We start from the raw sequence: 12307 nt of genomic DNA, 5'->3' as shown, positions 1-12307 counted from the left end.
TGTTCCGCCCAATTTATTGATTTTAATAAATTGTATAATTACAACTGAATAGTAACACAGTAAACATTTTATAAAGCAAAAAATGAGTTTTCCATTTAGCATTATGCAATTGTTTTCAATCTCTATGCATGTTTCAAAGTAATGTTTTATTCAGAATAAGCCTGTACAGAGTCATCATAAATTCATTAGTCTCTATAGATCTTAACATCTTGCAGTTTATTTATAAATATAAAAAACAAAATTCATCCTAAAACAGATCCATAACATACACCATAGACAGTTTTTACATTTTAACTGACGTAGTCACTATTTTTTCTCTTTGGTTTGCATTTTACAGATCTCTAGTAAACTACTCAATAGACATACCGTATTATTTCTGACAGCCACATAGTATTTAAAGCTTCAGTAATACGTATTCTATGGCATCATATTTCTTGCATTTATTTATTAAATGTAAAACTGTAACCGGGTAAATCTCAGAGCAAGGAATCTCGTGAAACCCGTGACTAACCCCCCCCCCCCCGCCACCCATCGAATAAAAGAGGTGTTGTTAAGGCCAATCATTTTTGTGACTTTCAAGTTTCTGCCTTGATCGGGTAATTACCGCGACGATAGTTTTTCTTACGTCACTGAGCGGATGTTGAATGTCGAGTGATGTATAAGGTACCTTAAGATAAATACGATTTAATAGTACGTGTTGTTTTGACGTAATATTTTAAAAACTGTAAAGCAGATGTTACTTAAAGGAAGAATAGTTGGAAATTTTATTTCTTTTTAATTTTTGTATTACTTACATTTATTAAATACATCTTAATTTATAAGATTTACTGCATATGTGCATGATGGATAACCAAACCTTCATTATTATAAGATTGATAATCCTACAAATTAATTTCTTGTTCAATATTCTGCACATTTAAATAAAATATAAAATTTTATATTTTATGTGAAATGAATACGAGAATTAATTGAATTTATCATTTAAAACATTTTACCACTATTCAAATGAGATTTGATAATGTGTTGTATTGGACACTATAGGTATCAATTTGCTAGTTTGTACATGTACGTGACACATGAAACAGTTGACGGACATATGGTGTTACATAACGTGGTGATGTCATAACTAGGTGACAGTCGCAGACCAATGTCGCTCCGTAACTGCTACAGTTGGTAACTATTATTCTATTGAATACAAGGGGAATTTTGTTATTTTTATCAGTCACATACATGTACGGCGATACAGAAATAAAAAACAACATTTTTTCGCAATAGTTTTTATTTATTGCCACACAAATATTTTGTCTGGAGTTATAAATATGAATCATACCCAAAATAATGAAATCATGAAACTAGATCTATTCTGATGTGATTAAAAAAAGCATTATGAAATATATTTGAAAACAATAAGTGCTCCAGTAAAATATTTGTATTTTGTCGAACTGTGACTATTGGCGAATTGTATCCAAGATCCAAGTCATGAATGCGGAGACCTTCGTGTATTCTCCGGATGTGGGATCACTGTCCTCGGGGGAACAAGGCATTCCAGAGGAAACGATGCCGAGTTGGTACTGTTTTGGTGCTCCGTCCTCCGTATCTTCAAGGTCAGCATACATGAGGGGTCCGCCGGAGTCTCCTGCGCATGCGTCTCGCCCAACGTCCCCTGCGCAGATCATGGTGTCGGCGTCATACCCATCGAAGTCCCAGATCCTGCATTTCAGCCCAGACACCACTCGCAGCTTCACCTCCTGCAAGATGTCTGGCAGTCTTCCCACAGGCTCTAGAGAGTTCGATCGGATGATACTTTGTAAACACAATTTTGTAAAAAGTTTTTTTTTATAAGAAAGAGATTCAACTAATTAAAATTTTCAGGATAGCTCCAATTAAGGTGCATAATTGTTTAAATATTTCAAAATAACTTAACATACATTTCTGTAAACAGATCAAAATATATTTATTCCACAAGGTGTTTAGTGTAGACATGCTGAGCATTTTTGTAACCAAGCCCAATAAAATGGATCTAGAGAAGGATTAGATTGTTTTACAGTACGTATGCGAGTTATGTCACAATCCTCTGAGCTTCCTTCATTAATATTACTGATGACTCGAACTTCTACTGAGCACAATTATCGAAAAATTACAATTTAAACACTGTCGTGTTCGAATTTTCTGATTTGTCTTTGTAAAATACATTACGATTGATGGCAAAATTGACTTATTTTATCAATGTGTTAGAGAAGTATTGTAGGTAACGAATTGAAAATAAACATATTCTTACGAAAATATAAAAAATACATAAGTTTATTATACAGTACATAAAGCAGGCTGTGACAGCGTCATGCGCTTCACTAAGAGGGTGGTTAATTGGAGCTATATTCAATATTTACATACATTTACTAATAACACTTTTTTAATTATACATATCTGTCTTCAGGATAAAAAAAACTCCTACAATTTGGATATTCTGCTGGATATGTGTAATATTAAAAAGATACATATATTTTACGTGGTTCTTATTCCGCACTGGAACAGTGTGAAAGCAACACTTTATGCGTTAGTTATTAATGTTCTTATGAACTTACAAGGAGAGCCTGCAAAATCTCACAAAACACGTCTGCACTTCACAACATGTAATGGTCGCCATCAGGGTTAAAAGCAGGATTTAGTAAAATTACTTCGAATTTTTCCCTATAAAAATTATTTTACGCTCTTAATTTTCATCGTACCGTTACGGGAAATTCCGCTTGTTTTTTTGTAAAATGTATACTTTTTGATAATTTAATAATTAAAAACGACAAAGTTTGAGATTCTTTTCTGAAAGAAACATAATAAATATCAAAAATACAAAAAAATCGTTTTTGTGCAAATTTATAATATCTTTTATTTATACATATCTTTAAAATGAGATATGTCATAAAATGATGCTTCTAAAGATAAGAGCGTAAATTGTATTTGGTTTAGCAATTTAACTTTGAGGAAAACTCAATGGTCATTTTCCTACCGCCGGGATTTGGAAAAACAGGCGTGTTTTTATAAAGATCATTAAAAAGTTCATATCATTAACCGTCTTTCCGTCACTGTTATTTTAAGATGTCCTGAAATGCAAGTTTAAATTTTCACCACTCTTCGCGGCGGTATAATCAGTATTTTCCGTGTTCTTGTGTCGAGAAAAACTATTTAACAGGACATAGACTGTACAAAATATTTTAATTGAAAAGATTAGTAAAACCTCTTGCATTATCTTAATTATACAATCAAATCAATCCAAGTAGAAGGATAGCAGATGTGTTTACCGCTTTGAATTTGACCCCATCCGGCCAGCGTCAAGGTTGTGCCTACGAAGCTGCTCTTCATCATTTCAACGGAAGTCGGAAGGCAAATCGGCTGTACATAGGCTGCAATAAATAGGAAGAATTACGTGTCGGTTAATAAAGTACACCAAAATACTGAAAAACTTATCGGCTTAATTAATATAATTACCGTTAAACTCGATTTCACCACTCAAACGGAGAAGGCAAATGTCGTTCCTCAGAGTTTGGGGGTCGTAATTGTGATGTTTGGTCATTTCCACAATGCTGTACTCTTGAGGAGAAGGTGCACATCGGCCTTGGAAACAGTCCTTCGGGTAGTGTACGTCATACTCGCCAAGCCTCACAATAACCCTGCTCGTCCAGAACACACAAAACATACAGAGATATATAACAAATGTTGCCTTAATACTACATGACTACCTCTGATTGGAAACAGTCCTATGGGTAGTGTACGTCATACTCGCCAAGCCTCACAATAACCCTGCTCGTCCAGAACACACAAAACATACAGAGATATATAACAAATGTTGCCTTAATACTACATGACTACCTCTGATTGGAAACAGTCCTATGGGTAGTGTACGTCATACTCGCCAAGCCTCACAATAACCCTGCTCGTCCAGAACACACAAAACATACAGAGATACATAATGAATGTTGCCTTAATACTACATGACTACCTCTGATTGGAAACAGTCCTATGGGTAGTGTACGTAATATTCGCCAAGCCTCACAATAACCCTGCTCGTGCAAAACACACAAAACATCCAGAGATACATAACCAATGTTGTCTTAATACTACATGACTACCTCTGATTGGAAACAGTCCTATGGGTAGTGTACGTAATATTCGCCAAGCCTCACAATAACCCTGCTCGTGCAAAACACACAAAACATCCAGAGATACATAACCAATGTTGTCTTAATACTACATGACTACCTCTGATTGGAAACAGTCCTATGGGTAGTGTACGTAATATTCGCCAAGCCTCACAATAACCCTGCTCGTGCAAAACACACAAAACATCCAGAGATACATAACCAATGTTGTCTTAATACTACATGACTACCTCTGATTGGAAACAGTCCTATGGGTAGTGTACGTAATATTCGCCAAGCCTCACAATAACCCTGCTCGTGCAGAACACACAAAACATGCAGAGATACATAACCAATGTTGTCTTAATACTACATGACTAACTCTGATTGGAAACAGTCCTATGGGTAGTGTACGTCATACTCGCCAAGCCTCACAATAACCCTGCTCGTCCAGAACACACAAAACATACAGAGATACATAATGAATGTTGCCTTAATACTACATGACTATCTCTGATTGGAAACATCTAATTTGTTGTCAAACATAATTACTTTAACAAACATGCAATTAATTTCTCAATTTACCCTTATTCTTCTCACATGGGCCATTAGCTTTTGCAAGGATCTTACCGATACAAAGTAAGGGGCAAATATGGAAGATATTATTAAAAAATCACTTTCCAATATCTACAAAGAAAAGAAATAATAATGGAACATAAAATGTCTTCATAACAATATCATCAACATTCTTACATAAACATTTATATACAGGAAAATGTGTATATAATGTATATATTGAGTATTTCGGGAGAGGTTGATACAAGTATATGACAGCAGAGACATCTGTTACAATTTGTGTAAAATTCTTCAAAAATGTAATATTTGGGAGAGAATAAACAACAATCTATTATTCCTGCTAAACAGGATAATAATTCTTTTAACAGTAACAATATTAATAATTACAGTGTTTAACGTTATCAATTATTCATTAATGTTAATAATACTATAAAAGATGTTGAAAAAATGTTTTTTAAAGTTACGAGATACGGCCAAGACATTTTTAATTCTATTTGGCAGAATAATAAACAACATATTGAAATGATGAAATTATAATCTGAATTTTCTGCACATAACGTAGCTGCACATATTAACACGATTTTTTGACGCTTTTTTACAGGAAAGAAGGAGCTAAAAGACTTACAGAGGATCCGAATCTTCGTCTGGGCAGCAGTGAGCAGCAGTGAGGACGTAGCGGTTGCTGATCACAGATCCACCACAGGCTCCCATTTCACTGTCATCCTTGCCTGTTGGAAAATTAAGTATATTACTAAGTATAATATGGATTCTAGTCTTCGTCTGGGCAGCAGTGAGCAGCAGTGAGGACGTAGCGGTTGCTGATTACAGATCCACCACAGGCTCCCATTTCACTGTCATCCTTGCCTGTTGGAAAATTAAGTAGATTACTAAGTATAATATGGGTTCTAGTCTTCGTCTGGGCAGCAGTGAGCAGCAGTGAGGACGTAGCGGTTGCTGATTACAGATCCACCACAGGCTCCCATTTCACTGTCATCCTTACCTGTTGGAAAATTAAGTAGATTACTGAGTATAATATGGATTCTAGTCTTCGTCTGGGCAGCAGTGAGGACGTATCGGTTGCTGATCACAGATCCACCACAGGCTCCCATTTCACTGTCATCCTTGGCTGTTGGAAAATTAAGTAGAATACTAAGTATAATATGGATTCTAGTCTTCGTCTGGGCAGCAGTGAGCAGCAGTGAGGACGTAGCGGTAGCTGATTACAGATCCACCACAGGCTCCCATTTCACTGTCATCCTTACCTGTTGGAAAATTAAGTAGATTACTGAGTATAATATGGATTCTAGTCTTCGTCTGGGCAGCAGTGAGGACGTATCGGTTGCTGATCACAGATCCACCACAGGCTTCCATTTCACTGTCATCCTTGCCTGTTGAAAATTAAGTAGATTACTAAGTATAATATGGATTCTAGTCTTCGTCTGGGCAGCAGTGAGGACGTAGCGCTTGCTGATCACAGATCAACCACAGCTACAATCATCATCCTCATTGTCATCCTTGTCTGCTGGATATATATTTATATAGTAATCTAAATATAACTAAGTATAGTAGAGTTATATTAATTAACTTTAATAATGAAAAAGTAACTTCAAGCTTCTAAACCCATATTGGAGATGTGACGTGAAGAGTACGCAACTTTGGCGAAAGTTTTTATTGATTCTTTCAATTTAATTATATTTTAACTTCACTTTATACCAAACTGTAAATTAATGCAAAATAGTCCAAACCATTTGTAATTTGTGTTGGTCTCCCCAGAAATCGAACCCGTGACCTCTGGGATAGATAGCCGCAGCTTTAACCCAGGGCTACGGTGAAGAACTATAGATTTTAGCACCGGTATCGTCAAAATAACGCCTGTACATATTTGGTACGTTCCCTTTCCGAACAAATTAAAGCGTAGAGTCCGGGAAACAAATAAAGGAAGGGCCATTTTAAATTTTATATAATTGTTATCTACGAAATATTACGTAGTTATGAATGAATGAAACTATTTACTAACCTGAAAGGGGGAATGAGTACTTATTTACTATAACAGAAATAAAACTAAACTAAACGCTTGATGAAAATAAGAGTTACAAAATAAAGTAATATAGGATAGGTATAGTTTAAAATAAAAAATATCCAATGCCTGAAAAAGAGGAAAGGAAAGGCAACATTAAGCACAATGTTTTAGATGTGGATATAACATTTTCCAATCAGTAGAAGCATAGACTAAAACCAGATCAAACAAGCCAAGGTTAAAATATAATACAGTCTATGATTATCGTCTATGACTAAGGTCTTTGAGTAAATCAAATATAACCGTATTTTGTAATAAACATTACCTATAGAAGGCATAATTACTTTTTTTGCTAAAATTTAGAATTTTACTACTAAAGAGAGATGATAAATTCTGTAAAGGGCGTATTTATATTGCTTATGCCATGGTTGTTTAGTTGAAAATGAAGCTCATCGGTCTTATTATTTTGTTATTTTATCCTTTTTCCCAATAGTTAAACTTTAAAAATTGGAATTTATCAACATAAATTCACTGTTGCATTCGAAACCTAAAAATATTTCTAAGTGTTTACATTTTACGTGTCCTCGTCCAAGTAATAACCATAGTATTGGCAGTGAGTATAATAACTATAGTATTGGCAGTGAGTATTACTACCTGACTATTAATATTATTTTACTTCTTCGCACAGTAAGCATCCTTTACTTCTTTATCCACTTTTGGAAAATTTTATGGGCACGAGTTCACTCACCTTGCGGGATAAGGAGCGTAAAGCTAGTATTAAAGTAGAACTAGTTTATTAAAGCATAGCAAAATCTGAAAAGCTAATTTTAGTTGATTTAAATTTGTATCTATCGGAATTTCCTTGGCAGACTACACATTAATTATTTTAGAGCAATATCCTATGACATAACTTAAAAATGTAACTCAAACTACTGACGATTTGTTTAGGCCAGATTTTGATATGTTCGTTTTATACGAGTTGTAAATAATAGTTCTCTAGTACCTATTTGTACGATTCAGCAATATTCACTACACAGTACCATGATAAAACAACAGATAATTTGAACTGAATCTAATAATATTTGGATCCTATAAATAGACTTTATTTTCTGATACAACAGATAGGTAGGTAGTGTGTGACATATATGTACCTCTGTATATGAGTCGAGCCATCCAAGGGTACTCTGCCAGTCTGGCGTTCTGGCCACCAATAGTCTTGTCGGTGGGGGGAGGCTGCCTCCTACCACAGTGGCCTTTGTTGTCCAAGAGCTCCCAGTTATCGTGCTCCGTCAATTCTTGAAAATACAATATATAGGTTCCATAGGTTAAAAACGAAACAAAGTATGTTTCTTTAACTTTAAAATTAATGTTTTGTTACTTTTCTTTGACACAATCAAAAGCATATATAATAAAAATAATAAAAAATAGATAAATAATAATAATAATAAATATTTTACAGCAAAAAGCAGTATATTATATTACAACTTACCAGGACTTATATCACCTTCTTCTCCAGATGTCTCCTCTGACTCCTCGCTGATCTCGTATTCTTCTGAATCATTTGTATCATCTTCCTCTCTTGATGCCTCATCTGACTCCTCGCTGATCTCGTATTCCTCCGAATCATTTGTATCATCTTCCTCTTCTGATGTCTCCTCTGACTCATCACTGGACTCGTATTCTTCAGAATCATTCGTATCATCTTCCTCTTCTGATGTCTCCTCTGACTCATCGCTGTACTCGTAATAATCTTCAGAATCATCGGTATCATCTTCCTCTTCTGATGTCTCCTCTGACTCATCGCTGTACTCGTAATACTCTTCATAATCATCCGTATCATCTTCTTCATCTGATATCCCCTCTGACTCATCACTGGACTCGTATTCTTCAGAATCATTCGTATCATCTTCCTCTTCTGATGTCTCCTCTGACTCATCACTGGACTCGTATTCTTCAGAATCATTCGTATCATCTTCCTCTTCTGATGTCTCCTCTGACTCATCGCTGTACTCGTAATAATCTTCAGAATCATCGGTATCATCTTCCTCTTCTGATGTCTCCTCTGACTCATCGCTGTACTCGTAATACTCTTCATAATCATCGGTATCATCTTCTTCATCTGATGTCTCCTCTGACTCATCACTGGACTCGTAATTCTCTTCAGAGTCATATATTGAAGTTGTTGATATATCTTCATAATAGTCTTCATCTGAAGGAGAATCAGATGATGTACTGTATTCATCGTCTGATTGAGTGTCATCACCTCTGGATGATTCATCAGGGTTATCGTCTGAGGGTGGCTCATCAAAAGGACGATCATCGTCTGGGATTTCGTTAGTAGAGTCATCGGTAGAAAAGATTTTCAAAGAATGACGAACACCACGAACATCACCGTCAGGAATACCAATATCTCTACCTGTAGGTTAAAACATTGCATAGTCATAAGCAATTGAATGATTTTTAATCAAATGTATCCATGTTTTTATAGATAAATGTATCCCGTTCTTCATAAAGCCAAACGTATGTGTTTTTGAATAGTCACGTTATACACAGTGTTAATTCTTATGTGGCCTTTTTATATCTAGTAGTACAGTTGGTATAAATGTATCTGGGGATGAATGTACGATAACATAGAATCATTGCATGTATATTTGTTTAAAATATGATTTTTAACTAGCTGTGACCATAACTTTCTTAATTTTTTTGGAGTATTTCAAGTTTTCCAATCTTCTTATACTGCTAGTGTGGTACAAACTGACATTAAAAATGATAATGCAACTCCAGTATCAAATCGAGATGATGGCCTACTGTTTTTTTTATACCTACCTTCCTTTGTTTACTGCTCTGGAAGGGATATATTTATGATTAATCTAGGTTTAAAACACCTTTTTATTTTACTCTTATTGTTTAGTTGACAAAACATAGAATAAAAAAATTAGTAAACAAATCTAACACCTCGTCAAATTTAATCATACGATATTCCTTGGTAAGTTACCACATTGTAACTTTTTTGGAATGGTTGATTTAACTCAAAACTTGAACATTTTAGCTTCGTACGAACGTATAAAACGTTTACAACATATAGCAAACATATATGGCAAAGAGCGATTTACTGTATTTTGCAACATGTAAACACGGATGAAAGATGAGATGAACGGAACGTGGATCTCATGTATGGTTTTTTAAACATTTTATTAACTCCCTTTTTTAGTTAAGTACACATATTTATACTGTATATATATATATATATATATATATATATATATATATATATATATATATATATATACTCATAAGAGATTTTGCATAAACTCGGGATAGTGCTCTTTCTATCTGAAGGAATACTTCAGGAAGGAATAATTTTTCTCTGAAAATTATTTAAGACGTTTATCACTATATATGCAATTTTTATTAATTTTCTTGGTTTTCCTTGTCCAAAATTACTCATTACCAACATTTTCCTCCTGAAATCTATACCTCAAGTTACAAGCGTTAGCTATGCATAAATATTCATGTAAGCATTGCAAGTACCGGATTAGTTATTGTGCAATTATAAAGAACTATATTTAAATCTGCTGTAAATTTACATACACCTCCTGATAAACAATGCTTTTTGGTAACAATAAGGAGTCTGATTCCCATATGAAATTTCAAATTTATCAATTTTAGGGAGGGTTTTTACAAAAGCTGTATTAGTTAAATTTATACCTGAAATATGATGGTTCTTTGTTTTCGTATTAAATTTAAATTTAAATTAGTATACCTCCATAGTTCCTTTGAACAATTTAAAACAATGTTATCAAAAAACGTTCAAATAATAAACTTTTTATATTTATCCAATGTACCTTAAAAGTATTAATAGCTTATAATTAGGTTTAACTATCAAACAGGGTGCAAAGATTATGTGAAAAAAATCTGAAAAAACTGCGTAAAAATTTAGCGAATTTAGTATTTATTTGTCTGTGTACAAAAGAGGTACAGGAAAATTTTTGAGTGAATTCCATTCATTGATTGTTAAATATAGTCTTTAACCCTACACGAAGTTTTATTGGCTTAGCATGTAGATGGAGGCTATAGCATGTAGGATGTATCATGTACTATGTAGTAAGTATTATGTATCGTGCAAGCTGTAGCATGTAGCATGTAGCCGGAGTATCTCCCATCAGTTTATGGTTAATTCTGATTTCTGTCTTTGTGAATTTGCTTATCTATATACACGACACTTTTTGAACAGGTTAACTTAGAGGTTTGAAATTTGGTATACAAATCCACTTCTACGTCATTCATATCAAAATGTAAAATGGTAACTAACGGACAATTGGCAACCGCTCTACGGGTTACGATGTCCGCTGTGGGGAAACCTTCCACACCGTCATGACCTGAAGTGTGTTTGACCAATTACATTTATGCTAATATGATGTTTAACATACATTAAATTTAAATGAGTTAACTATTGAAATGGTGAAAATCATAAAAAGGTTACATATTTATTTAAAATATATACTTACTCGTACGGCTGTCGTCAATGTAAAAAGCATTTGTCATAAAAACAAAGGCTGCAATTATTGACAAAGTTACGTAACAAACATTAATAGCCCCCATGGTAAAAGCAGCTGTAGTATTGACTATAAACGCCGTATATGTATATTTTAGCGACGGAAGCCACAACTTATCTAAGTCATATCTCGAATGGTTCACTTTTGTGGGAGGCTAATTTTATCACTTTCTTCTAAGCGTGTGAAAATTTTTTCTCGCGATTCTTTAGACACAGTTTTTAAATATTTATAAACTTTATTAATAAGGATTTTTTAAATTAATTAAAATTTAAAGACGATTTTAAATATATCGTTTAGCCGGTAGCCGCAATTAAAAAAATATGATCTCCAAAATTTGTAAACCTACAGTCACCAAACTTTGCGCATATGTTTTGATATGATAAGTAAAAGAAAATATGAACAAATAAAGGTGTAATTTGCTTTCATATTAACAAGATTGATATTAAAATTTTTTAAATATAATAATAAAAACCAGCATTTTTATAAAATGTTTATAAGATACCGATAATTTCTCAATTTTTATAACAATTCCAACTCATTTCAACGAATCCGTAACAACCACTAAGGGTACGCTTGCACAAGGCGGCAAAAATCTTATTCCAAATATATATATACATATGTAATTATATGTGTGTGTGTGTGTGTGTGTGTGTGTGTGTGTGTGTGTGTGTGTGTGTGTGTGTGTGTGTGTGTGTGTTTATTGAAATTATATGTATATATAAAATATATATATATTGAAAATATATATAAAACTGTTATACATACACTATATGTACCTTTTATTTACTGCAATTCATTTTCCTAAATAAAATCTAAATGTCATTATTCTCATTTTTTCCTGATAAACTTAATTATTACAGCTTATCATTAAAAAGAACTATTCAATATGACACCTAATTTATATATGATTAAATTGTTTTGGTATAGTAACATCTATCGAATTACCTGGATAAGTTTTAGAATTCCTTAGTTCTTTAAACTGTTTAAATGTAATATATACTCAAATATAATTGGTTGAGAGTTACGTT

The 12307-nt window shown here is 33.6% G+C and overlaps 3 protein-coding genes across 3 annotated transcripts in view; 1 reads left to right on the top strand and 2 right to left on the bottom strand.

Annotated features, from left to right (window-relative positions):
* The window catches only part of LOC124363476, a 72694-nt gene that overhangs the window by 15389 nt on the left and 44998 nt on the right, over nt 1-12307 (bottom strand). Inside the window, exons 16-22 of the mRNA XM_046818723.1 lie at nt 8213-9139; nt 7875-8018; nt 5969-6094; nt 5707-5832; nt 5332-5434; nt 3481-3662; nt 1494-1780 (exon numbers count right to left, since the gene is read on the bottom strand). Coding sequence (XP_046674679.1) covers nt 1494-1780; nt 3481-3662; nt 5332-5434; nt 5707-5832; nt 5969-6094; nt 7875-8018; nt 8213-9139 — 1895 coding nt within the window. The remainder of the gene's footprint in view (nt 1-1493; nt 1781-3480; nt 3663-5331; nt 5435-5706; nt 5833-5968; nt 6095-7874; nt 8019-8212; nt 9140-12307) is intronic.
* On the top strand, nt 1291-3396 carry LOC124362225. The gene is made up of 2 exons (XM_046816546.1): nt 1291-1780; nt 3294-3396. Exons 1-2 carry the CDS (start codon nt 1480-1482, stop codon nt 3299-3301), a joined length of 309 nt encoding a protein of 102 aa, XP_046672502.1. The 5' UTR covers nt 1291-1479; the 3' UTR covers nt 3302-3396.
* On the bottom strand, nt 4501-11377 carry LOC124362222 (aspartic and glutamic acid-rich protein-like). Its single transcript, XM_046816542.1, has 5 exons — nt 11232-11377; nt 8213-9139; nt 7875-8018; nt 5332-5434; nt 4501-4572 (listed from the first exon to the last, which is right to left on the bottom strand). Exons 1-5 carry the CDS (start codon nt 11323-11325, stop codon nt 4530-4532), a joined length of 1311 nt encoding a protein of 436 aa, XP_046672498.1. The 5' UTR covers nt 11326-11377; the 3' UTR covers nt 4501-4529.

Source organism: Homalodisca vitripennis, chromosome 5, assembly GCF_021130785.1.
Source record: "Homalodisca vitripennis isolate AUS2020 chromosome 5, UT_GWSS_2.1, whole genome shotgun sequence".
In the NCBI taxonomy this organism is placed as follows: Eukaryota; Metazoa; Arthropoda; class Insecta; order Hemiptera; family Cicadellidae; genus Homalodisca; species Homalodisca vitripennis.
Note: the sequence above shows the minus strand (reverse complement) of the source record. Positions and strands in the feature narration are given on the sequence as shown.

Excerpts from the sequence above, each read along its gene's own strand:
- LOC124362222 (XM_046816542.1), bottom strand. The coding sequence starts at position 11,325 with ATGGGGGCTATTAATGTTTGTTACGTAACTTTGTCAATAATTGCAGCC. Across the intron at positions 9,140-11,231 it reads CATTGACGACAGCCGTACGA|GTAGAGATATTGGTATTCCT; the intron begins GTAAGTATATAT and ends TTTAACCTACAG. Across the intron at positions 5,435-7,874 it reads GGCTCGACTCATATACAGAG|GCAAGGATGACAGTGAAATG; the intron begins GTACATATATGT and ends ATTTTCCAACAG.
- LOC124362225 (XM_046816546.1), top strand. The coding sequence starts at position 1,480 with ATGAATGCGGAGACCTTCGTGTATTCTCCGGATGTGGGATCACTGTCC.